Source organism: Xiphophorus hellerii, chromosome 22 (assembly GCF_003331165.1).
Source record: "Xiphophorus hellerii strain 12219 chromosome 22, Xiphophorus_hellerii-4.1, whole genome shotgun sequence".
NCBI lineage: Eukaryota > Metazoa > Chordata > Actinopteri > Cyprinodontiformes > Poeciliidae > Xiphophorus > Xiphophorus hellerii.
Genome location: NC_045693.1, coordinates 12,582,131 through 12,609,307, shown reverse-complemented (window position 1 = coordinate 12,609,307; position 27,177 = coordinate 12,582,131). Strand labels below are relative to the sequence as shown.

General features: G+C 39.6%; 1 protein-coding gene and 1 long non-coding RNA gene across 5 annotated transcripts in view; both read left to right on the top strand.

Annotated features, from left to right (window-relative positions):
- LOC116713583 (collagen alpha-1(XIX) chain) overlaps positions 1-27,177 on the top strand; it is a 143,714-nt gene that overhangs the window by 90,627 nt on the left and 25,910 nt on the right. For all 4 annotated transcript variants that reach the window (XM_032553782.1, XM_032553781.1, XM_032553780.1 and 1 more), the window contains 16 exons: positions 9,433-9,513; positions 11,077-11,118; positions 12,578-12,646; positions 13,018-13,053; positions 13,225-13,278; positions 13,518-13,571; positions 15,652-15,693; positions 16,278-16,382; positions 17,957-18,010; positions 18,413-18,466; positions 19,971-20,024; positions 22,063-22,116; positions 23,468-23,512; positions 24,371-24,421; positions 24,552-24,596; positions 25,468-25,494. In XM_032553782.1, coding sequence (XP_032409673.1) covers positions 9,433-9,513; positions 11,077-11,118; positions 12,578-12,646; positions 13,018-13,053; positions 13,225-13,278; positions 13,518-13,571; positions 15,652-15,693; positions 16,278-16,382; positions 17,957-18,010; positions 18,413-18,466; positions 19,971-20,024; positions 22,063-22,116; positions 23,468-23,512; positions 24,371-24,421; positions 24,552-24,596; positions 25,468-25,494 — 867 coding nt within the window. The remainder of the gene's footprint in view (positions 1-9,432; positions 9,514-11,076; positions 11,119-12,577; positions 12,647-13,017; positions 13,054-13,224; positions 13,279-13,517; positions 13,572-15,651; positions 15,694-16,277; positions 16,383-17,956; positions 18,011-18,412; positions 18,467-19,970; positions 20,025-22,062; positions 22,117-23,467; positions 23,513-24,370; positions 24,422-24,551; positions 24,597-25,467; positions 25,495-27,177) is intronic.
- LOC116713585 (uncharacterized) lies at positions 927-7,421 on the top strand. Its single transcript, XR_004337897.1, has 3 exons — positions 927-1,486; positions 2,038-2,043; positions 7,411-7,421. It is a non-coding gene; the product is annotated as an uncharacterized LOC116713585 (long non-coding RNA).

Sequence of the window (27,177 nt, the reverse complement as noted above, 5' to 3'; positions counted from 1 at the left end):
GATTGCTCGTCCTGCACACCAGCCTCAATTACATTGTGGCTTTATGTTCTCATGCTGGATTTCTTTCAGCGGAAGAGCTGAAAGCAGCAAAGTAGGAAAGTGGAAAAGTGTGTAGTTTAAATTTAACCTCAAAAGGTGTACTCGAGGTTTCCAGTCCACTGGAGTCACTTCGGTATACTTAAGGGTGAAATAAACCAAAATCGCTCATGGGAGTACTTTTGTCAACATTTTAATTTTGGACAATATGGTTTACTATATGCATTTAGTTTACTTATTAAATAGGTTATAAGTGATAGCCTATTTTTTGCCTTTTTTTTTTTAAACATTTGAGGTTTGGTTAAAGCTGCAAAACAATGAATTCATATTAATTTGACATTTGTCTTCAATCAAATGTTTTTTTAACCTTAATTTGGTCTACAAAGAAAGAAGACAAAGTTAGTTGAGAACTCAAACATTAGGGACATTGGACATTGGGGACTTATTCTGAACTGAGATCTGTTTTTATTACTAAAGCAATTTAAAGCAGATGACAGGTGGCTCCTTTGTGTTGCCCACAAATCTGGATATGCAAAGATCAAAATAACAAAAGTACACAATGGTAAACCACAAAGACAAAAACAAAATAAAAATAAGCTCCTTCCCAATCAACTTTTCATTCCACTTTGCTTGTATTAAAATCCTGAATGTGTTTACAACAGCCTGTGTGAGGATCCCAACATGGAGCTCAGTACTGTCTGATGCAAAGCTCAGGTGAATGCTGCATACGTTCGGTTCCATAATCTGAGCTTCATGTCATAAAAATCTTGCCAAATAATCTCAATGGATCAATTCGTATGGCGTAAATGACCAGCTGATCTGTAATTGCAGAACTATAATCTGACTGGAACAAAACTATAAACCAAAAGCACTACAAAAACACAAAGGTCAATGTAAAGCAGTGCATAAATGTTCCAAAAGAGGGTGCTGTTGTTTTCTGTAATTGCTGGCACTACCACAATTCCGACATGTTTGTCCTGCCGGGGACACCGTAGCGCAGGGGATTTCTGCGCGCGAACTGCCGTACTCTTTACAGTGTGTTTACTGCCTGTAAGGTAAGCAGCAGCTCTGCTAGCTCGGTGTAACATATACAGTATAATAATATACCGATCCATTTCTGTTTGTTCAGTTTGCCTGTTAAGTATAAATTACATTTTGTTTTGGTGATGTTTGATTATTTTATAAAAAAGAAAAAAACGATTGAATGCTGACAGTGTGTTTACTGCCTGTAAGGTGAACAAAATAAACGCGCCAAAGTCTCCCCACAACGACGAGCCGCCTGTCTGATTCCTCTCCTGCACGGAACACATCCCACCCTCACACAAACACAACGCAGAGCCCATCGGGTGTCTTCCAGCAGCTGCAGGGTTAAAGAGGGAAAGCCTGGGTTACATCTTGGTGCCGTGACCCGGATTGTGGTTCTTGGAGACCAACAGGTTGGAGGGATTCTGTTGTAATCAAAAAAAAAAAAAAAAAAAAAAAAAGAGGCTTTATTTCGGTTGACTGTGCCTCCACTTGGGCAGAATCACATTTCCAGTGTATTCTTTAGAGATTCAAGTAAAATGTTGTGGTGTTAATTTGTTTTGTGATAGTAATGTAAAAAAAAAAAAAAAAAAAAAGCCATTCAAGGGGGCCATTGTGACTTAGTATCGAATATGCATATGTATTGTTGTGGCACTTTTATTTTTTTTATTCTCTTTTAAATGTCTATAAGATGTGCTGAGCAGTGTGTTGAATTTATTTGCTGCAAAGAACACTATAGTGAACTTCCTGAGACACAGGCACAAGATCTGTTGTGCCCATAATTCTACTTAAGAGTAAAATAATAATAAAGAAAGAAAGGGCAAATATGTGGCATCATCACTCAGTTGAGCCCCTGAGTTCAGGATCTCTCGCAGAGTCCCAGCAAAATAACCTCAGTGCCATTCCAGGTCACACACAACCGCAGCCATGGCCACGTGAAGGGCAGCTTACTCCTCCTCCTCATTTGTCCTTCTATAGTGACCAGTACCCTGTCCCTCCGCAGCCGTCTCTCCTTCCTCTTCCTCCTCCTACTGCCCCAGCTGCACCAGCCCACGTTGGTCATCAAAGCTATTCTAGTGCATTCCAAAATGCACCTCAGTTACTACAGCAGCCCAGCACACAACCTCCAGGGGTTAACCAGACCGGGCAGCTTTTGGGACATAGCACCCACACCTACCCAGACCACCTACATTCCACGCCTCACTCCCAGCCCAGACCCACATTCCAGCCCTCTCAATCTGTTGCACCTATTTATCAGGGTTGCACTCAGGGGGAAACACGAACACAAAATATACCCCAGTTTGCCTCATATGGAGCCCCCAACCACGTTGGTCACGAGCAGGCCGGTGTACCACAGCACATGCAGCCGCATGCATTGGGGTTTAACACATATGACCGCTCAGGAGCTGCCCAATACATTCCTCGACCCCCACCTGCTACCATGGCATCGTATGTATACCATCCTGACCCTCAGTTAGATGACTGTGGGAGGACTACCATCAGTCCACGCCTCCCCCAAGCAATATATGGTGGTTTCCTGCAGACTCACCAAGTAAAGAATGTGCAAGTCTTTACTGGTAACGCAGACAGTAAGATGCTCGTGGAAGACTGGATCCGTGATATGCAATACCTGTTGGATGCCATTGACCTCCCTGTACATCTTCGCTTCTCCACAGTGGTTCGACACCTCAATGGAGAGGCCAGAAAGCTGGTTCTCAACCTCCCACCCAATGACCAGACCCCCGAGAAGGCATTTAACGAACTGAGGGCAGAATACTGTGATACTCAAGGCTCGTTAGATCCTTTAGCTGACTTTTATGAGCGGAGCCAGAGGTCATGCGAGTCAGCCTGCTCGTATGCCATAGCGCTGGAGGCAATCTTGCGGGCTGTGGAAGAACATCAGAGGGGTGGTAGGCCCTTTCCAGATCGAGATAGTAAACTGACTCGCCAGTTTTTAAGAGGGCTGATAGACGAACAGGTATATGCACGAATAGCTCCAATGAAGCCCATGTTACTGAGTTTCAGAGAACTGCAGTCAGAGTTACGAAATATGGCAAGAGAAACAAAGAAGTTCCAGCCACAAAATAAAATAAAGAAGACATTTACTCAGGTGCAGATGACCTCAGAAAGCTCAGCTGCGAGGTTGGAAGGAAAACAATGCACTTCTGAGCTCTCTGAACTGACTGAGACTGTCAGAAAATTAGCTCTTAACCAAGAAGAGCAAATGGCCAAGCTGTCCAAACTGGAATCAAGTATAAAATCCTCCAAGTTGCCCCCAAACACATCCCCCTCATCAGCACATTCTACGAGCCACAGTTCAAGTGTTACATGTCATCGCTGTGGAAACCGAGGGCACATAGCTAGATTCTGCCGAGCAGTACTTCCTGATTCCACCTCCACTGGGACTCGCCTTGCTCAGTGGTCAACCTCGGCAGAGGAAATCAGCATTCCCCCAGCTCAGGGTTTAAACGCTTAAAGCCCATGGTAGCAGGGGCAACCATGGGCAAGCAGGAAGCCCCACACAGAGATGATAAAGGCAATGCTAATAGAGCAGAGGGAACTCCTCTGGTGGGCCCAAGAAATGAGGGAGAAGTGGAGATAAATGGCATTAAATGCAGGGCTCTGATTGACTCTGGATCTCAAATCACGAGCATCACCCATAGCTTCTGGCACAACCACCCAGACCTTCAAAAACAGAATCTACAGCCATCCAAAATAACTATAGAAGGTGCTGCAGCTCAAAATGTGCCTTATTATGGTGTTTTGCAGATCAAACTTAAGGTCTTTGGAGAGGACTGTATGACTGTCCCCACATTTGTTGTCCCTGATTCTGAATATCGCTCCTCAGTGCCTCTGCTCATTGGAACCAATGTCATCCGTGCATCTAGAAGTCACCTACAAGCAGTTTATGGTGTCGAGTTCCTCCACAGGATAAAAGAGAGCCATCCAGAATGGCATTCTGCTGTGATGGAGGTTGAAAACACAGAAGAAGATCAGATGCATGGCATGGTTGGCCCCGCTGTCTTCACTGGTCGGGCTATCTGTATCCCTAGTGGTAAAGAGGTGGATGTGAAATGTAGGATTAAGGCAGGCCCTCAGAAAAAAATCTATACAGCACTGATTGAAAGCCCTTCTCCACACCAGCTCCCCCAAGACCTACTAGTGGCTAAAGTTCTCACAGATGTAAAGAGGGGATATGCTCCAGTCAGAGTCATGAATGCGTCCCGGAAAAACATCACTATTAAGCCCAACACTCAGCTTGCCACAGCCTTCTTGGTGGACAAAGTGGTTGAATCTTCTGACACAGGAGGAGACAAACATCAAAGTGAAATGAAAGAAGAGCTGTGTCTGAGCCTGGGTCAAGTAGTGGCAAGTTTTGAGGTGGACCTGGGTGGAGCAGCAGTGGAAAATGAAGACCAGCGTGCTCTCCTCAGGAACCTAGTGGAGAAAAATGGGGATGTCTTCTCCCAGAATGCTATGGATTACGGCCATACAAAGACTATGCAGCATGAGATTCCTCTGGTGGACTCAAAGCCATTTCGACTTCCATATCGTAAGATCCCCCCTTCTCAGTGGCAAGAGGTGAGGAACCTCCTGACAGAGATGGAAGCTGCAGAAGTTATCCGGCCAAGCAAAAGCCCATATGCATCACCAGTGGTGATTGTTACTAAGAAAGATGGGTCATTAAGGCTTTGTATTGACTACAGAAAACTGAATTCCTGCAGCACACGTGATGCATTTCCGTTGCCAAGAATTGAAGAAGCATTGGAGGCACTGGGGCAAGCTAAATACTTCTCCACACTGGATCTTACGTCAGGCTACTGGCAAGTGGAAGTGGCAGAGCATGATAAACACAAAACTGCATTCAGCACGCCCATGGGGCTTTTTGAGGCAAACAGAATGCCATTCGGGCTCCAAAATGCCCCATCCACATTTCAGAGGCTCATGACATGCTGCTTTGGGGACCTGAATTTCACTCACCTGCTCATTTATCTTGATGACCTCATAATATTTTCCAAAACATTTGAGGAGCATCTGGAACGCCTCCAGCTGGTTTTTGATCGACTGAAAGAACATGGTTTGAAGTTAAAACCCTCAAAGTGTCAGCTGATGAAGAAGGAGGTGCAGTATCTGGGCCACATTGTGTCTGCGGAGGGAATCAAGACGGATCCAGAGAAGATCAGCAAGGTTAAGAACTGGAAAACGCCCACTAATCGTAAAGAGGTCCTGCAGTTTTTGGGATTTGCAGGGTACTACAGACGCTATGTGAAAGGTTACTCCACACTGGCTGCTCCCCTGTACCGTCTCACCTCTGGCGATCCCAGAAAGAAAAAGAGAAAGACACATAAACACACTGACTCTGACCGACCCTATCTGTGGACTGATGAGTGCGAAGAGGCATTTCAGCGTTTAAAGGATAGACTAGTGACAGCACCCATACTAGGCTACCCAGACTACAACCTGCCTTTCGTGCTGCAGACTGATGCTTCTGGGGAGGGACTGGGTGCCGTGTTGGCTCAAGTTCAGAATGGGGTCGAGAGGGTCATGGCCTATGCCAGCAGAGGCTTAAGCCCACCTGAAACCAGATATCCGGCACACAAGCTGGAATTTCTGGCCCTAAAGTGGGCCGTCACAGACAAGTTCTATGACCATCTTTATGGACGTTGTTTCTCTGTCTTGACTGATAATAACCCCCTCAAATATGTGATGACGACAGCCAAGCTTGATGCCACAGGGCAGAGATGGGTGTCCCAGCTATCGTCCTTTGAGTTTGACATCCAGTACAGAAGGGGACAGAACAACGCAAATGCTGATGCTCTTTCACGCATGTCCAACCAAGAAGTCACACAGATCTTACAGTCATGCCCTCAGCATGTCAGGGTCTCTGAATCGAAGCCTCCAGGGCCCCAGTGTGTTCCAAAGCCCCAGCATACAGTCGACAACGCTGCAGTTTCGAAGGTGCCAGATAGCTGTGTTTTCCCAACAGTGAATCAGCTGTATTTGGACGTGGGAACAGACGCACTTCCAGCCATGACAATTCAACAAATCCGTGCAGAACAGAAAGATGATTCCATTATTGGCCAAGTTCTGTATTTCAAAAATAATAACAAAAAACCACCTCGAAGCGGGAGGATCGGCCTGGGAAGACATGGGAGCCTTCTCATAAAAGAGTGGAGGAGGTTGGTGGTCAGAAATGGCATCCTATACAGATGCATCACAGATGGGCAAAGAGGACGCATCGAGCAACTCATCTTGCCAGAGAAGCTGCGGGTGGTGGCTAAAACTGCTCTGCATGATGATTCAGGTCATTTAGGCTTTGAGAGAACTCTACAGCTGATAAGAGAGCGATTCTACTGGCCAAATATGTCCCTGGAAGTCAAATCGTGGTGTGAGCAGTGTGAAAGATGTTGTCTTAGGAAGACCCCCACAAGCAGTATTGGAGCTCCTCTTGTCAGCATCCACAGCAATGCCCCCATGGAGCTTGTGTGTGTAGACTTTCTCTGCCTGGAAAAGTCAAAGGGGGGCATTGAAAATGTTCTTGTTGTAACAGACCACTTTTCTCGTTACGCTCAAGCCTACCCCACCAAAGACCAAAAAGCACGCACTGTGGCCAAGGTTCTGTGGAAGAATTTCTTCTGCCGGTTCGGCTTTCCAGCAAAGCTCCATGCAGATCAAGGACGCAATTTTGAGAGTGCAATTGTAAAAGAACTATGCAAGATCACTGGCATCACTAAGACTCACACCACTCCATATCACCCACAGGGCAATGGGACCACTGAAAGGTTCAACCGGACCCTAATGAATATGCTGGGAACTCTGCCACCTCACCTAAAGCCCAGGTGGCATGAATATGTGGATGCCATGACCCATGCTTACAACTGCACAAAACATGACTCAACTGGATACACTCCGTACTATTTAATGTTTGGGAGACATCCCAGACTTCCAGTGGATCTGGTGTTTGGGACCTCAACCTCTAATAGCCAAGCGGGGTACAGTGACTATGTGCAGACACTCCATGACTGCCTACTGGAGGCGTATGCACAAGCTAATCACAGTTCTAGGATTGCCAAGGAACAACAAAAGAAGTACTATGATCAAAAAGCAAAGGATCAAGTGTTCAGCCCAGGGGACCGGGTGCTGGTCAAAATATGTCATGTGGAAGGACGGCAGAAGCTTGGAGACAAGTGGGAGCCACGTCCATATGTGGTGGTGAAGAAACAGCCTAAAATACCAGTATACGTGGTACAACCGGAGGATGGTGGCCCAGAAAGAGTGGTTCACCGAAACCTTCTCACTCAGTGCATGTTTATCCCGGTAGAAGAGGTGGGCAAACCGACAGCTGAAGAGGAGGAGTCAGATGTAGATCTGAATGAGACAAGTTTAGAGGAAGACCTGCAACAGAATGCGGATGCAGTCAGCATGGAGGAAACTGGACCCTCTCTGCAGCGTGGAGAAACTAACCAAAAAGACAAACAAGCCAGCCAAGAGGAAGGGGATACTGCAGGAGAAAATGAACCCCATGGCAGTCCAGAGTCACTGCAGAGCAGTGTGATTCCAAGAAAAAACCCACCCAGGACTAGACGTCCTCCCAAAAAGCTGTCATATGAAGCACAGGTCACAAAAACAGAAGATGCGCTGCAGAAGATAGAAAGAGGATGGAAGCTGTGGCAGAGGGAAAAGGCAAAGAGAGCTCACAGACAAACATAAAATACTCAACGGCACACAAACATACATATCATACAAGATAAATTTGAGCAATACATTTTATTGCTGATGTTACAACTGTTAAGGGTTCTCTCAGTTAATTCTTTTTATGTTCTGTTTAGTTTTATGGCAGGGACGCCATCAAATAAAGAAGGGGTAGATGTAAAGCAGTGCATAAATGTTCCAAAAGAGGGTGCTGTTGTTTTCTGTAATTGCTGGCACTACCACAATTCCGACATGTTTGTCCTGCCGGGGACACCGTAGCGCAGGGGATTTCTGCGCGCGAACTGCCGTACTCTTTACAGTGTGTTTACTGCCTGTAAGGTAAGCAGCAGCTCTGCTAGCTCGGTGTAACATATACAGTATAATAATATACCGATCCATTTCTGTTTGTTCAGTTTGCCTGTTAAGTATAAATTACATTTTGTTTTGGTGATGTTTGATTATTTTATAAAAAAGAAAAAAACGATTGAATGCTGACAGTGTGTTTACTGCCTGTAAGGTGAACAAAATAAACGCGCCAAAGTCTCCCCACAACGACGAGCCGCCTGTCTGATTCCTCTCCTGCACGGAACACATCCCACCCTCACACAAACACAACGCAGAGCCCATCGGGTGTCTTCCAGCAGCTGCAGGGTTAAAGAGGGAAAGCCTGTCTGATTCCTCTCCTGCACGGAACACATCCCACCCTCACACAAACACAACGCAGAGCCCATCGGGTGTCTTCCAGCAGCTGCAGGGTTAAAGAGGGAAAGCCTGGGTTACATCAACATTTGAGAAAACTCACTTCATGAAACACTAATTGAATTTTTTACTATGTGTTGTTGTATTTTCTGTTTTGTTCTCAAGTTAGTTTTTTATAGTTACCTCAAATTTGATTTACCAAATAACACAATGTGACGTTTTTCTTTGTTACGGTATCTTAGGAATAAATGAAATACTTCTTGTCCTTTTTGGCAGAATCTTTGAAAACATAATTTTTTTAATTAGCTTTTTTCCTTGATGAAATTTATACATGTGTTTAGTGACATCTCAGGCTGAAAAAGAAGCATAAGCTATGTTAAAAATCCACAAAGATTTCATGTGTACAAAACGAAACCTAAAATCATAGAAAAAATTCTTGCGTCCACCAGGCTCATTTGGTGGGGTAACATTAAAGGAGACCACACAAGGATTTTCTGATTAAATGAAAATTGAATTTATTAAATTATACTAAAGAAATTAAACCTTAAAATGAATACCTGAAATGAGAAACCAAAATAGATTAATGCAAAACCCATAACTAACCAGAAATAAGCAAATGCAAAACAAACCTAACAAAACCCAACCATAAGATACAAACCAAACCAAATGGAGTTCTGAGAAGGGAGAGGGAAAAGCCTCCTCTCTGCTGCATGCATGGCAGCTTTACAGCAGCAGAGCACCAATCAGGGCCAAACATAACACCTGCAGAAGGCCTGTCTTCAGACCCCTACAAGAAAAAGGGCAGAGACCCACTGCAGTCGTAACAAAATGGTCATGTGAAACCTTGTGTAGAAAAGATTTCAACTTCTGTTTAAGCCTGCATATGCAGGTCAATTATGTGTGTGTTTTCCATTTCACTGAGTAGATGACAACCCATTTGCCACTTTGTTTATTAACTAGCATCTGGTTTCCTGCCCACAGGGAGACTCTGGTGGAGTGATTGGGCCACATGGGCCTCCTGGTCCTAAGGGGGAGCCAGGAGAACCTGGTGGTGCATATATGGTGGGTGTCATGCAATACACATACCAGTTAGGCCAATATACATTGATTTAGTTCAGTTGTTAAACAGAGGAAATGTCCACATTAAACTGTTTTTAAATATAATTAATACATACAGTATATGAGTTACCTAATCATTTAATTTTACATTCTGATTTTGCTGACAAGGTGAACATTAAACCTTCTGATTCATTAACAACAACTTTAAATTGTCTGAGCTTCTGATATCCAACTGAATCCAGAATCTCTTTATTCCTGGATGTACGGGGACAGAGGATTGCACTGGGGTAGAAATCCTCGTACTGGAATCGTGTTCTGCCACCAGTGAGTGCATTTGCTGCCCCAGCATTCCTGTTGGACAGTTTACCACTCTGTGATATTAGAGAGATGCAAGGCCATTAAGCAATCCATTTCTGGATGTTTCCAACCCGTGTAATCACCTTTCCTTCCTTTTTGCTGCTAATAGCTGTTTAAGCACTTTCCTTTATGGAAACAGCTTCACACTCACAGAAGTGCCTGAGTCGTGCTCAGTAGCACTCGCGCTCCTTAATCACGGGCAATGCTCTTTAAACAATCATGTTTGTTTGTCTGTAGAAATGTGAGTCTCAGCAATAAGCCCCACTGTAAGCAGTGCAATAACAGGGAGAAATATATAAACCTCTTGAAAATGCTCCAGTTTTCTAAATTTTCTAAATGCATTCTTTGAAAGATTTGTGTTTATGGTGATTTATTGGCCGTCAGTGTAATGAGAAATAGCTTTCATTTATAGCAGACTCTGTTTTACAGAGGTAATTTCTATGAGAAGCACATATATAACATTTCAGGACCAAAAATAAATATAGAAGAATTTAGACCTTTTTAATGTGTACTTTAAGTAACTTAATTGGTTTTGTCTTCAAATAAATAACAATTAACTTCTTATTGTTTGCTTTTTGTGCCTTTATTATCTCAAATTAGCAATCACTCTGTTGTTTGAAACAATGACAGATGTTTTATTTGTTTCACTAAAGTGCAGATGCATTAAATTTATTAGAAGTTTTCTCTTTTTAAAAAAAGCAATCATTAAACTGTACTTTTCTTAGAAAAATGCTTTACTTCCCCAACTTTTTTGTTTCAAGTTTAAGTGTATACCAAACCCCACCCTTTTCAATACTGTAGAATTGCTGTGTTAGTCCAAATCCAACTTCGGTAGAACTAATTTACATTGTGCAATGTAGGGCTTGTAACACTAATACATGCTGACCAAAGAAATCAATGTCTCATCTGGATGGCACAGTAAATAATGCTTACACTAGCCTTGGTTCCAATCAACGTTTTGTTCTCTGCGTTGTAGCATTATCGCTGTACCTCTTCCCATTGAAAGTAATAAAACAGCACCGAACATGATCTCATAATGCATTCCTGCGTTCAGGTCGCTGTCGTTTGTAGAGGTTGTACAAGTTCAAGAATCCAGTTTTAATTAAAGCTCTATAATTTATACTAAGAGAGGAGAGTGGCTGCTCAGTTGACAACAAGATTTGCAGACAGAGGTCCAGGTCTGACACATTCTTCCTGTTGTTTTTTCAGAGTGATGGGCTGTCCCTGAGCAGAGGGTCTCGTGGGCCGAAGGTAAGAGCCAAAGAGAACATATCTATTTTTTATTTTTTTTCAAAGCATGAGCAAGCTACAGATATATGCCTCAAGGCAAAAATAATAAGAACCTTCTGACCTTTAACTTGGATCTTAAGAATTGGAATTTGTTAATGTACAAAAAATCCTGTTCTTAAAAATATATATATATATATTTTACTATTTTCCAATATTAATCATTGGAGAGTAACTGATGATTATGGCGGTAATGCCAATAAGTTACCAGTTATGATCTCAGCAGTGAACATGTTTATTCTTTCTTCAATGTTTGGTCAATAAATGAGAGAAAAACTCAAACAATTAGACTTCAGTGCTTACAAACCAAATTCCAAAACATTAGAACTATAGTCAGACATGACTAGATGATATGTGAAACTAAATGAGCAAAAGAACAAAACTTATCTAAATTTTAACTGAATTAATTGTTTGGACAACTGCTTATATTATAGATTTGTATATACAGTGCAGTTGTTTGATATTGACATGTCAATTATCTTTATGTATTGTACATACTATGGGGAGGAAGATGGTTGAAGTGAATAACTCATTGACTGATTGGTTGATTGATTCAATAATTAAAAACGATGCTTTAGTTGCATTTTAAAGCAGCCAGCCCAGTCAATGCAATGTAAAAAAGGAGAAGCTCATTTCACAGTCAAGATGTGACAGCTTAAAAAGAACAGCCCCCCCCGTCCCCTCTTGGTTTTAACCGAGTTCGGGCTAGAAAACTACCAATAATCTCTTGTTAGATGACCGGAGGGCGCGTATAGAAGAGTAAGCCTTTAACAACTTAGACATGAGCTGTGGAGTTTGGCCTAATAAGTTAAAACCAAGAAATAGAAGTAAAATCTTGCTGCTTGGCTGGTCAAAAGGCACATAGGGATTTGGTCTAAATCTCTTTTGAAACTGGTCCATGTATTGCCTTTTCAATGTCGATGGGTGTATTTTGGTGTTGACAAGTACAATCTACTTCAAGTTAAAGAAAAATATATGAGGTTGTGTAAAAGTGTAACAAAAAGAGAGGAAGCCACAATATACTAAATTTTCACACCATGAAAAACCAAGCTTAAATTAAAAGCTGATTGATCATTTAGAAAGAAAATTAAATTCCAGATTGTTAGATTTGCGTAGTCTTACAGAGCATTTTGGATATGAAAATAGTTACCATAGACATCTTCTTAAAGAAAAAAAATCAGTTTATGTTTTTACAACCAACCTTCAATTCAGTTGAAGATTGTTTTAGGTGTTTTTCCTTCTGGTTATTACTACTGTTGTTATTTCCATAGACAAAACTGAATTCTGAGTTTGAAGGTAATGGATAATACACTGTCTTTCTTCAGATACAAGCGATAAGGCACACTGAGTTTAATAGTTAATTATTATGCAGCGCAGGAACTCTCCCGTCTTCCGAATTCATCACACCTTTTGTTTGTGTCAGGGTGAAAGAGGTGTGCCTGGAGTGCCTGGAGACCATGGAGAAAAGGGAGAACCTGGAGAGAGTATCATTGTGAGTATGGTGTTGTATTGATTCACCTATCATTCTTTCATTTATTATTTAGCTCAAACCATGATAACTTGTCATAGACACAAAAGAGTCTCAAGATAAGTGGTCATTAAATACATCTTCAGGTGAAAACATTGGGTATTATTTCAAGGGGCCGGCACATCACGTTCGTGATTCATTACAAAGTGTAGCTATCCATCGATACATATTTTGAACTTCGCAAATTTGACTGTGAATGAGTGTGTTCAGTTTTGAAACACAGGATATTTGGAGACAAAGAATCAATAGAGCAAAAGGTGCCTAACACAATTACTGTACTGGATCTGGGTGGTAGAGGGCGGATGGTGTTAACAAGATGTGTGATGTGTTTGTAGGGCCCCGCGGGACCCCCAGGGAAGCCAGGAGCTGAGGTCTGTAGCAAATTATCACTTTCGCAACACAGAAACAGCATGTTCAGGTCTTTCACTGAGGTTCGGTTAAATTAGGATGTGAACAATTTCAGGAGAATCTTTTGTGCTACAAATAAAAATGAACTAATTCTGCTAATATAAATCTATAAACTAACTATAGGTCTTCTTTAGGGTCTCCGTGGACCACCAGGTTTTTCCGGCCCTGCTGGAACTCCAGGAAGAGAGGTTAGTGGGTACAGTCTATTACTTTATTCTCATTCAGTCCCACAAGTATGCAGATAAAAGATAACCAGCTGCATAAAAAATTGTCAGCTTCCTGCTGTGGATGTCCAAGTGCGTCATATCACTGCTGCCGGCCACAAATCACCACCAACCGAGATGACTGTGAAAAGTTATAGACCTTCACGTCTGCATGATATTGCTCCCAGTAGGACGGTTAAATCTATTCTTTGTCTCAATTAAAGGGCTCCCCTGGTAGACCTGGTCCACCGGGCCCTGCTGGACCTCCAGGTGAACCAGTAAGTAAGAATATCACTTTTGTCCAATTCAGGATCACTGAGCAGCAGTGAGAAGTACAGATATATCACTTTCAGCATGTGTTCGAAACCAAGGCTTTAGGTCAGTGGTCTCAAACTTCAGCCCTCAAGGGCTTGTGTTCTGCAACCTTTAGACATTTCTGTGGTTCAACACACCCACCTCCAATATTAGCACATTAGCAGATCTCTGTAGTGACTGGTGAGGCATGCTTATCATTTAATTCAAGTATGTAAGACAAGGGACACATCTAAAAGTTGCAGAAGTCTGGACGTTGAGGACTGCAGGTTGAGACCCCTGCTTTAGGTAAAATAGCATAGTTGTATATATAAAACAACTTCTGTAGCATTTTTTATGGCTTTCCATCAGCAAATACACAGCCCCTTACCTTGGTTAAACACTGCAATGGATGAAAAACAGTGGTTTCTATGTCACAGCAAGTTATTTGAATATTTTAGATTCCATTTTCAGTGTTAGAAAATAAGGAATTAAATTTACTTGTGTTATTGTATTTGAGCACATATAACATCTATAATATAAAATATCTATTTTTACTTTTGAGTACATTTGGGATTGTACTCAGTTGTATTTTAAGCCGGTTACTGAGTAAAAAAATATTCCTGCGTAAAAACTGCATGTTGTACTAAAAAAAAATGCAGATCAGTAAAAACCTATTACCCTCCCTGAGAGAGTGCACAACCTGTAAATGGAGATAGTGTGTGGCGTACCACCTGGAGAATCTGTGACTTTAATCTGTGACACAACACCAGAAACTCGCTGAACAATTCACACTCAAAAACCAGGAGGAAGACAGAGATGCAAAGAGTGCTGTCCCAGCTTAGAGAAATATCCTGTCACATTCTGTTGCAGAAACAGTGAAGATACATCACTGACTCCAAGAAAAAAAACACAGAAACCTTGCGTTGTGCACTGCAAGCTGCATATGCTCCATACTCTGTATATAAATAATGGCTTTCCCAATGTCACGGCTCCAAACATCTGAACATTACACCTGCAGCAGTGACACACTTAGTCAAATAAGAACCTATGTATTTTGTGGAGGTAGAAATAAAAAATTGTTCCATTTTTCAGCAAGAAACCTTGTTAAAATCGTCCAACATTTACATATATGACTCTGATCTGCTTGTTAATTAATGTCATCAGTAATTATTAATGTTAATGCTGACTTGATTAAACAGATCGTTATTCTACATCTAAAACCATGTCAGGTTCCACTGACAAGTGGGCACCATCTGCTCTGTTCTAAAACAGCCAACATTCTTAAAAATAATGCTTACCATCAATTTATTGAAGATGGATTGTAATGATGCTGTCTTTACTATCTTTTACTTGGCAGCCATTTCCTTGGCAGCTCTGTGGCAGAATATTACTCAGCATATTATATATGACTTTTATATTGTCTTTGACCAGCAGATGGATTTCTGGGCATGTCGCAGCATGCGCTGCATTTTAAAGGTTACGTGGTGGAACTTTACGTAACCTTTACATTTACGTAACGTTCACGTTTTGTGCGTAAACGGTGTGCAGGTTTAAAGCAATGCTGTAATGTTTCTGTGTATATACTGGCCACACCAAAAAGTCTATATGAAAAATTTGTGGCATGAATATACATCACACCTTTACCCTGTAGGAACTGCAGCCTTTATGTAATTACAGTATTTCAATATACTAAATCTCCTGCAAGCTAAAGATTCATAACACCTTTCTCATTCCTTTTTGGCTTTATAATGATTTAAGGTTTTTGACAGTGACAATATTTTTAGTATGTTAGAATCCTGAAGCTTTATGATTTAAGGTTTTTGTCAAGTGCTGCAAATAAAAACTGGAACAAAACAGTTTGATAAACGTGTGTGTGTGTGTGTGTGTGTAAAAACTGATCTTGGAATAAATGATGGCCTGGTGGATCTGGTAATGTTTTTGTGTAGGTGTGTGTGAGTGTGTTCAATTTACAAGATGCAGCTGAACCAAACAGCTGCAGCATATTATTAAATACCATGAAAGATTTGCCCTGACAGACAAAACCCTCTCTTCTTTTACTGACAGACTGCCCTGCCTATTGTTGGAGACATGGGTGCATTACTTAAGGTATTTCCTCTGCATAGTTTTAGACACTTACAGCTTTTACCTTTGTTTATTTTGCAAACATTTTGATGTTGTGATTTATTATTATTATTATTATTATTATTATTATTATTATTATTATTATTATTATTATTATTATTATTATTATTATTTCTTTCTTCAGAGCAAAACTGATTTTAAGCCTTTTGTCCAGTCACATCATTCATTTATTGCTTACGAACTTATTTAATGTTACATGGTGAAACATAATCATATTTTTGACAAACAATAAATACATTTAGTTTTTGTGTTCTTAACTTTTTTTTCTATTCACTAATTCGGCCCAACTTTGCACCCGTTTCCTGGAATTACACAAACCCAAAAGTCTCACTCCATGACTGACATGAAGTGAGACTCTTGAAGGCACTACTTGGTTCCCATTAATTCTGCTCAGGAGACATTCAGGGAACATTTCGTGTCAGTCAAGGTCCTTAGTCCTACTGGGTTGATGTCACATAATATGAGGTAAAAATGCAGTGTGCCAGCTCTGCTTGATGAAATCTTATCTGTGCCGCTGGTTTTGCTTCTCGCCTCACCTGCCTTGGCAGAACGCCTGCAGTCTTTGCCAGACAAGAGTTCCTGGGCTGCCTGGGCAGAAGGGAGAGAAGGGTTCCTCTGGAGTGCAAGGAGTGGAAGGCTTGGTGGGAGAAAAGGTACATCCAGTTCTAGACATTTTTAATTTATTTTGCATATTTAATTCAGCCTTTGGGGCTTGGTATAGAGTGACATTTAAATATTTTAGACATGACTGCATTGCAATAGTTTACTGTCCAAATATGGCTCAAGATGATAGAAACCAAAAACAAGTTGATATATTTGCAACTGCAAAACCTTGTTATTAGGCTCAATGAGAAGGTTTTGTAAAAGGATTAATAAAAAATATGCACTAAGTGTATGCTTACTGTTTTCAAAATGAAAAAATCTGAGTTTTTTATTGCTTAAATTTAATTTAGTAAATTCTGCTCCTTGTGTCTCAGCTGTAATCTTTCATGCACACTAACTGTTAACAAGTAGTTGCTTGAAATTAAAGCAGTTTCAAATAAAACCATGGAAAGAATAAGAAGTCCGAATGAAAACAACTACAGAAGTTAATATGATTTTAAAAATATAAAAACATTTGACAAAGATGGAGGAAAAGAAACAAAACTTTACTAAATAAGGTCAAACTCATATTACTAGTTATAACATAACTAGTAATTAATTGAATTAATTGAATCAGTTATATGTTTCTTTTAGAGCAGTTTTAGAATTAACCTCGCAAAATATAAACAAAGGAAATTGCTTTGAGATATTTTGAAGCTTACTCCAAATTGACACAACAAACAAATGTACTTTTTTTTCAAACTGCAACATCTAAACAAATCTTGGATTTGGCTTCGGTGCCATAAAAAAAAAATTTTGATACAACAAAATGATTGAATAATAAGAAAATAACTCAGAAACAGAAAAATCTACACAAATGAAAGAGCTCAAAGTGATTTGTGTCTTATTAATGTATTATTTGAAAAAAGAGTTTCTTATCAGAATGAGCCTATTTCACAGCAGATATTTTTATGAAAAAGGGAAAGGAGAACAAAGACTTGTTAACAAGGGGGATATTTCATTTAAACACAGTTCTGTTTTTACCTGTATTTTACAAAATATCCAACATGCATGAATTTAGAGATGCCAATCAACAGTAATTGAAACAGATGCATATGTCCCGAATGTCTGCCATAAAATAGGCTGATAGAAGCCCGAATATAAGCAACAGAATTCTAGTTTTTTACAGGAGTGACCCATCAATGTATGGCTGATTTACAGCCAAAAGTTCCTACCATCTTCAAGAAATGTTCTTCAGAGGCGAAAATATGTTGCATCCTCATAAAACATTTAAAAACAGAGGTCCTTCAAACAAAATTCTTGGAAGTTGTGCAGACTGCTGAAGCTGGAAAAGAAGTTGACAACTAGATTCAGTTGTTGAGGGGGCGCAACCAAAGCAGTTATATACACGTATCTTCAGAACTAGGGCGGTTTACATTGGAAAACTGGGGTAACGCATAGCAGACACATAAATGTGCCAAACGCTAACACACTGTGAAATGAGAAGCTTAAAAATGTATATCCTAAAGTGTCAAAGTAATGTCACATTACACTAATATCAGCAAAGGGATTATACTTATGCTGACAGTAACATAAACCGGAGCGGTGTGCTTATAGTAACATTCAGTATGTGTGTTCTGCTCAGGGGGATCCAGGTGTAAGAGGTCCGATGGGTAATCCAGGAAAAGAAGGCCCAAAGGTGACATCAGTGTTTTAAAAACTAATACAGTATGTTAGAATTTCCTTTAATTATGCAGCTTTTAATCCATGGAAGAAAAATGTTTAATTAATTGTGGTGATTTGATGTTGCTTAATAAAATATGCATACATTTTAAAATAAAATATTTACGTTTTGCATGTATGGTTGTCATTGCTGGCAACCTACAGAGTTTTTCTATTGTTAATATTATTAGGATCACTTGGTGCTCTCTGCAGAAATTGTTGCTATGGATACAGCCTTGCACCAGTGAAACAGGCTCAGCAATTTCACGTTGTGTGCTGGAAGAGACATTTTGAAGTTTACCCCTGTCAGCCTTTAGTTTGAGGCTTTTTTTGTGGTTGGTGAAAAACATTCACTTCTCTTGTTCTGCTCACCCTGCAGGGTGTAAAGGGAGAGAGAGGCTTCCCAGGCCCCTCTGGAGGCAAGGGTGATGAGGTAAGCAAGGATGATGTTTAATCCAGCAAATTAAACCACTTGTCATCAGGCTGTTTGGAAAGGACAGTGGTATTGAGATTTTCAGACAACTGTAGGCTGTGAAAAAAACACTACTTATTTTCTTCTGGCTCCTTTGTCTTTCTTCGACAAGAAAGACAAAGTTTTTTTAGTTTTGCAATTAAAAAAAAGAGATGTCTTGAGTAAGCAGAGGCAGTTTCCAAATGACAATTTTCCAAACCAGTCTGTCCCAATGTGGAATTATAATCTTCAAGAAAGAAAGAAGTTCAGCCGTCAGTTCATGACCTTAAAGTCAAGCAGCTTTGGGTTATGCAGCAGGACAGCAGGAAACGTATATCTGAATAGTTAAAATGAAAAACTGAATGGTTTGGAGTGACTTACTTTCAAAAACCCTCTGATCTGTTGTTTCAGGTATGTGATGGAAAATTTTGCCATCAAACTTTTAGGTTCAAGGGATATTTTTCTTTCTCATAAGGGTTAAGTTAGATTTGTTCGGTCTTTTTTTTTCCATTAATACATTTAATTGCAATTTGACTATGATATGATATGAAACTATGATATTAAACAGTAAGGTCTTCACAACACTATTTATTGGAATTTTTGAGGCCCTGCAGTTTTCAGTGTTTGCTGTCTGTGTGCTGTCTCTTTCTCTTAAAGTACCTACTTTATTCTAAACATGGCATGTAATGTGTGTTTGTGCATCTGTGTTATTAAAAAGATGGCAATTTTATCCTACAACAACAACTAAAAGATATTTAGCGAACAACCAGAATTATAAGTAGATTAGACTGTTTATGACCAATAAAAAATCATAATGCACAAACTAATACAAACACGTTAGATACTACTCACTTTAAACAAAGCAGTAACAGAGACTGTAGGCAAAACCTAGTTTGATGTTAATCATGATTAATATCTCAATTATTGGAAATCTAATCACCTGTTTTTGCATTTTATTTTGTGTAAGATTTCTTAAGTAATATAATTTGAAAAAAAAAGTTAAGCTTTGTACAGTAAGAAATTCTCAATTTGCATTTTTTTTTTAACTTTTAGATTTAATATATAAATTGATGCTATAGGTTGATAGCATTCATCATGCAGAAAGCCTCACCCCCACTCCCAGGTTTAGTCAGCTGTGCAGCCTTCAGCAGGTTCAGATGCCTACAACACTGTCACAGACCGAAACACTCAAATAAACTGATATTATACTTTTCACACAAGGTGGCGGATTATTGAAACTCACACCGGCTTAGTGTTCATATTGACGCTGATATCTCATTTTATATACATGTGCTCATGAGCAGATGTGCAGACAGAACAGAGGCTCTGATTGACGGAAGGGTTTGCTGATGTGAATGCTAAAGCTCTCTGTTCTGTTCTCCTCAATTATTTGTAAATGCCCGCTACTGCAAATCAGTTATTGCAATTATTTGAAGCAATTATTCTTTGATTTTTAAACTGAGTATCAATTTACTGTCGTCTCCAGGGCCCTGCAGGAGCTCCAGGACTTCCAGGCGTAACAGGTCGAACAGGAGCCCCCGTAAGTCTTGTTTTGTTGTTTTGTTTTGGGGGTTTTTAACTTTGGCACTTTCATAATAAAAGAAAACAAATACCATCACAAAAGGGGCATGAGATACAGTAATGACAACAAAAAAAAGGTTAAAAAGAAATGCAGTTCATAATGATCTCATGACAGCACTAACATAGGATGACTGATTAAACATTTTTAATCTTTTAATGACATTAAGGACAAAATGAGTTACAGGTATTCAAAGTGTTCTCTGAAATGATGGTTAGTGCTACATGTAAGGAAGGAAGGGTCACACATTCCCACATTGTAGCTTGATTAGGTCACAAATTTCTAGTTGAGCAGAATGAGTTTCTTTGGTACCACCATTCCAAGGTGCACACTCATCTGAACACAGAATGGAAGCATCCGTCCAGGACCTTAGTGGTTTGAGATGCTGCTGAAGTATGATCTTAAAATGTGCTAAAAGTGCTGTCTAAAAGGTAGCTAACACCAGACAGCATAAAAGCTGGTGTGCCATTGACCACTCAGTAGAAAGACACTTATCACACTAGGGATAATTGAGGGTACATTGGGTTTACTTTGCAGTAATCAGGTCCACAAATGACTTTGTCTTTTATCACCTTGTATTGAGTGTTAATAGAATACAACCAAAGTTGTGACATTGCTTCATCCCACAGCTCTTCCGCAACATCAGTTGCAGAAGAGCAACTGATGTTTGCTCAGCAGCAGATACCTGATTCTAATGCCTGATTTGGAAGCAGCAAAAATAAGATTGCGGAAATCAAAATTTACAGCAAACTTGAAATAACCATGCAAAATGAAAAATATTTTTGTGTCCTCCTCACACCAAAACATGTCTACCTTGCAGACGATGCATAGAAAAATAATTGCGTAGAAAAATAGTTTTCTTAGGTAAATAATACTCCAGTGTCACAGTTCGTTTGGCACTGTAGCATGCATAATTTTTGTGTCACGACAGCATAGTGTCATGACAGCAGTGACACAATGATAACATTATTTAGTTTCATACACAATTAAGCAAAAGCTCTGTCAGCACCTTATGAAGACTTACAAATACTGAGAGAAAAAGTGGAACTGGCCGGGTAACTTACTTTAGGATCAATTTGGCTGATAATTGTCTGATCACTTGAGGCTCAAATGGAGCATTGAATTTTCCCCTACAGTCTTTCAGTTAATGCTTACATTAAAAAAGAAAAACTACAGACAGCAACGCCATACCGAAAGTAATTTACACCTACCAGAACACAGTAAATTCCACATCATTGATCCCAATACACACACACTATTCAACTTGGATCACTTTAAAATTAGAACACATACTTTAATGGAATTGAATGATTTGATTTTATACAAGATTTTCTTTTTTTCAATATCCCAACATACACCATGTCGTGGAAAAAATACTATTTCCAAGCACTGTTCAGGTGAAATCACTCAATCAGGTTTGTTCATATATTGTGCACAATACAGAGAACTTGTAGGACAATCAGTAATGAAGCAGGTCTGGAAGAAAAGCTCTGTCAGGCAGAGACAACACATGAGTTTTACACCAAGGATAAAAAATTAACAACAAAGGGCGAGACAGTCTGGTTCTGATACAGCTGTAGAAAACAACTTCCAACCTTCTACATGTAACCCAAATAGTTCTTTTGGTGAGAGTTCATAAGCATTTCATATAACATGACTAGCAGATGTGACCTTATTGTAATTTTTCCATCACACACCACAAGATGGTTAACATTATTTTAGTATCCAGATAACAATGTTTTAAGTCCAAGACCATGATTTTTGGACCTTTGAAATTTGAAATTAAGTGCTTTGTTGCCCCTTAAAAAGACGCCGTGGAAGTAAGATGTTTGGAAAAAAATAAATAAATACAGTTAAAAATGTTACAAAGTCTGAAAAAGAGTTTAAAGGCCTGGGCAGATTAAACATCTCTACAACAATCACTCAGTTATGCATAAGGGAAAATGCAATTTTTATATATAATTTGTGCTCAAATCAGATTTCTTTTTTTTTTTTGCAGGGACTTGTAGGTAGACCTGGTCTTATGGGCCCACAAGGATCAAAGGGAGAAAAGGTAAGAAATGCTTTCTATGAAATGTGGTTTAACAAATGCTGCAAAAAGTAAAGTAAATGTCATTCTTGTTCACAAAAGGAATGTGTTATTTTTCATAAATTACCTTCTATTAAATATCTTGTTGATGTCTTTGTTAGCCACATGGATAAAGTACTTTTCTACTTTTAACAGTAATGCAAAAGAAAATAAAATGTCACATTTCTAGAGAATGCATTTTCTTTCAAAGTTCTCTGATGATTTTTAAAAGAAGCATTGCTGAGTCATCTTTACTTGACTTTGCTGAGGTACAGGAAAAGGCATAAGGCTTTCTTTTAGCTACATTTCTAAAAGACTGAAGTCAATAGTTTTTGTTTACAGCGACAAGATGTGAAGTAGATAAAGTTTTGAACACTTACGAAATGCTGAAAAGTAAAAGAGTGGTGCTTGAAACATCTAGTTTTGCTTACAATTTATCTTAGCTGTGAGAATAGCTCTAAAACAGATCCGCAGTGTGTTTTGGTCTTTTTGTGATATGTATCTGGGTGTATGCAGAGGTATTTTGGTACGATCACAATGGAATCAAACACCTGAGAGGACACACTAAAAATCTTGTGAATAACTGTGTACTAAAATGATGTAAAGTGATTCTTGAGGCCTTATTTAAGGTCGACACATTGTTAGAGGAAAGGTAGTGTGTTACTAGACTGGTGGTATGAAAACAACCAATTTGTGTAATTCTAATGTTTAAGTGTTTATGTGTTTTCATGTCAGTGTATGGTTGCGGTTGTAGTTCTGTACATTGTGTATGTGATATTTGTATCTTTGTGTCTTTCTTGAGTTATTTATATAATAATATGTACATTTGTTGCATATATGTGTTTTTTATCTCTGTGAAACAGTGTTTTATACCTTGTCTATTTAGGCTGCCTGAGATTTTCAATATCAGATACTGATTTGTATTCCCAATTCTGATCTGAGTCATTAAGAATGAACATTTGTCGATGCCAAGCTCATTTTTAATGATCCGAGTAAATGTCTCAAAATTTAATCCCCAAGAGACTCATTATAGTCTTTGCATCACACTAATATCTGAATTTAAAAAATTATTGTGAATTTTAACTTCAACGTTGAAGATAGTAACATTATGAAAGCTGTATGTAGGCTACCTATTAAAGTAAGATTTTTAGTATGTGGAAGGAAGGAAGATTTTGCAATTTCAATAAGATTTGAACATTGTTTATTTAAAATATTAAAAAATAGGTTATTTTCAATGTTATGTGAATACATTTTAGTATGAGTATTCTGAAAATATGTCCAATATTAAACAATAATTTCACTGCACTTAAGATTTTCTTTTGTTTATGTCTAACAGGGAAACGACGGAGCTCCAGGCAGACAAGGACTTCCAGGACCTCCAGTAAGTTGCTCCAGTCTTCACAAGATTCAGTTCCCTATAGAGTCTCATAACCCCACAAGGGTCACAGGTTTTATTTTGGGTGGACATGTAATGTTACCTTTAAAGGTTAGAGTGGGAAAGTCGTCTGTTTGGTGCTTGTTTAGCGTTTCTCATAATAGCACAGCACAACCGACAAACAAGTGCAAACATGATGAAATTGTGGCCACATGCTTGCTGGCACCGAGTCTCATTCCATCCTTTTTAAAAGACGAATGAGTAAGCACTTCCAGTGGCAAATCTATAATTCATTGGCTATCTCCTTGAACTTACTGAGCGCCTCCGGAACACACACACACACACACCCCTCCCCGCACACGCCCGCACACGCCTACACCTTGGTCTTATAAACCTGCAGCTATGGAGGAAAGGGGATGGCTTAGTGGCCTGAAAAGGGCACAGGCCTTCACTTGCTTCTAAATGAGAGCCTTGACTTCTTCTTGGTTTACATTAGTTGCCCTCTAAAAATCTATCACTAAAGAACATCCTTAGAATGCTAAAACATAAAATCAGGATTACCTCGTGACACCCAAAATCTTTTAAATTATAAAAGACTTTTTGTACTTCTTTAACATCCTTGTCTTTTGGATTAGGACTGCTTCCAGGTTTATGAAAATCTGCTGTTCTCTACTTATTCGACTCTTTTCTTTTCTCAGCCACACATTCGTTCTCTCTCTTTCTCTGTGTAGTCACCAGATGCAGATGCTATGTTGCTTTTAAGGGCTTAGCTGTGTATAATTGCTCAAGACCTAAAGTATAGTTTCTACCTGAAACCAGAGAACTTTTGCAGAGGGGATGTGTGATTCTCTGACTGTGTTTCAGGGTGCGCCGTATGTGGAGGGAAACGGGATGAGTAGTCTGTACAAGCTGCAGGTAAAAGATATATAGATTTTAACTTACGTTTGTAATTGAATTTATTGAATTTGATGATGCCTTGCTAATAAATTGAATTTGACCCGCATTGTAAAATATTTAGTCATTACATAAAGAAATGTCTTTGCAGAGTGGTGGAGCTATTTTAGGACCTCCTGGAGCGCCCGGTGCTCCGGTAAGTGTTGTTGTGCCTCAGGTAAATCCTTTAAAGTGTGCTGTAAGGAACTCTAGCAAACAGGCATGCTGATACTGTATGAGCTGCAGAGCCTGCGAGGGCTGAATAACAAACAACCTGACCAGGCCTCCACTGTTATCATGGTTCTGAAGCATTTATATCACAGTCAATCACTGGGGGTTGGCAAAGGCCAAGAGACTTCCTGACTCCCAAACAGGTGCCTCTGATCCACGCCGGGACACACAACATCATTGATATGCAAAATGAAACTTTAGAAGTTGGTATGCTCTGCGCGGTGGAGAAGTGGCCCGATTTGCTTATCTCTCCCAACCTCCTTTTGCCTTATCAGACAGTTTGTAATCTTGTCCAGTCCAGGGAGACGTTCAGTCACGGGGCCTGCAGGCATCCGTTCACTGAAACGAACACTTAAGGAGGTGACAAAGAGCAGACGTAGTGCTGTCCCCCCAGTGCACAATGCACATGAACTACAGCTAAATCTCAAGAATGTCTCAGCCTGTACTGCATCTATCACAGCCCAACAGCTCCTCGGGAGCAATCAATAAGAGAGCTTCCTCATCAGTGTTAAGAGGGACAGATAATTTATCTTTTTTTTTTTTTTATTAGAAAAATGCAGGTTAGGTGTGTTAAGCCATATTGGATTGTGTAATGCTTGCCTGAAACACAACTGCAGAATCGTCATCATTTACAGACAGACACATTTGAGGGGAAATGAAGCAACAATGAATAGTACGAGTTTTACCTACAACAGAATATATCTACCTGTCATTTCAGACTGAGTTTAGACTTTCTATTATTCTGGTTGTCACATCTATGGCAGTAATCTGTCTTCTTTGTTTCTTTTCCCTTTAAGGGCCCAAAGGGAGATGAAGGACCTGTCGTGAGTAGAAACTGTTCGTTCTGAAACGTGCATTTTTCATACAACACAGAAAGGGAGAATTCAGAGCTGCTTTTTATCATTATCTCCCAGGTTTTTCCTCTGTATAACACAAGTCAATAAAGCCTCAAGTCTGAGTGCTTAAACACTCTCAGTAGAAACTCAAAGTACACGAAAATGAAAAGAAATGACCTTCTCTCTAACAAATACGAAGCTTTTTTAATATATTGTCTTGCCAGTGGGATCCTACAAACACTTACTGCATTTCTAATGCGCTCCTCAGCCGCTTGCTTTTGTACCAAATTGGGAAAACAATCCGTTTGCAATCCACATATACATGCAACCAACTTGACGTTTCTGCTGTAACCCTGAATTCCTCATCCTCATGGGACCAATTGCATTTTTTATTGTGTTGGTCGCACAGTGATTTTTCACCAGAATGTTAATTTGACATCCTAATAAATTGTCCCGTCCGGCTACAGAGCCATGCTGGAATTGCCCCAATCTGTCTCACAGCTGATCCTCTGGCTCGTCCACCCTCTCCCTTCTTTCCGTTAGCCACAATGGCTTATTCGTGACAATCTGCATGTGTGACAATTACCCGGACAATTCATCTATGTCGGCACCGGTTGCTTCTCTGTTCTGTGTAATGGCGTTTCTCCATGGCAGCCTGAGCAAGAGGAGGTAGATAGAGGCCATCACTTGCGCAAGAACAGGGAATGGATCTCTATTTTTAGAGCAGAAGAAAGACTGATTTTGAAATGAGGCTGTTTTCTTTCTAATGTTCCTGTAGCCCACATGAAGTTACAGTATGTGCAGTAGAACATTTGAAGCTATTAACCCAAAGCCGTTTGAAACAAATGGATACATAGAGACATGCATCAATTGAGGACTAAAAATATTAAGATGAGAGAAAGAAATGTTGCAGAAACTGCATTATGTAACCAAACACTTTCTTTTTTTCTATGTACATTTCTTTGAAAAATGACTTTCCTCCTAGATGTAAATTCATAGACATAAATCAAAAATAGACAAGCAAATGGAGCAAAGTTTTACCCATACAAATTTCTTCTGTTTTGCAGCTAGATTTTTCAAATAATACAACATATTTTAATATCAGACAAATAAAACTTTGACACACCTAGTCTTTCTTACTGCCAGATCAGAAGAATCAACAGAACACATAAATAGAACATATTTGACAACATGACTTAGGCTGGAGGATCTCAAAACCTGACACAATCACAAGAACCTAAAGAGACAGTAAGAATGAGTGGCTTAGAAAAGTTCTTGAATGGAGGAAAACAGTAGTGAACCTTCCAAGGAGTGACCAGCTTTCACACTTATTCAAATAGTGCATTAACATCCAGAAATTTGCTAAAAAACCAACATCTATCTCACTGCAATAAACTCAGTTGAGTTTACTAGTTCAACAGTTATAGAGACAATGTGTAAAAATGGTGTTGATGGGAGAGTTACAAAAAAAAAGAGTCTCGCCTTGGAACTGAAAAGTAAGACTGAAAAAACACAATGGCCTGTCTAATATTTTTCAAAAATGCTTTGAAAATTAGTTCTTCCAATGAGCAATTTTATAAAGGCAAACTCCCCCATGCCAATGTAAAAAACTGATTCATAGTTATCATTAAAGTGGTGCAGCAACCAGTTTTTAGGTCAACTGAGATATTG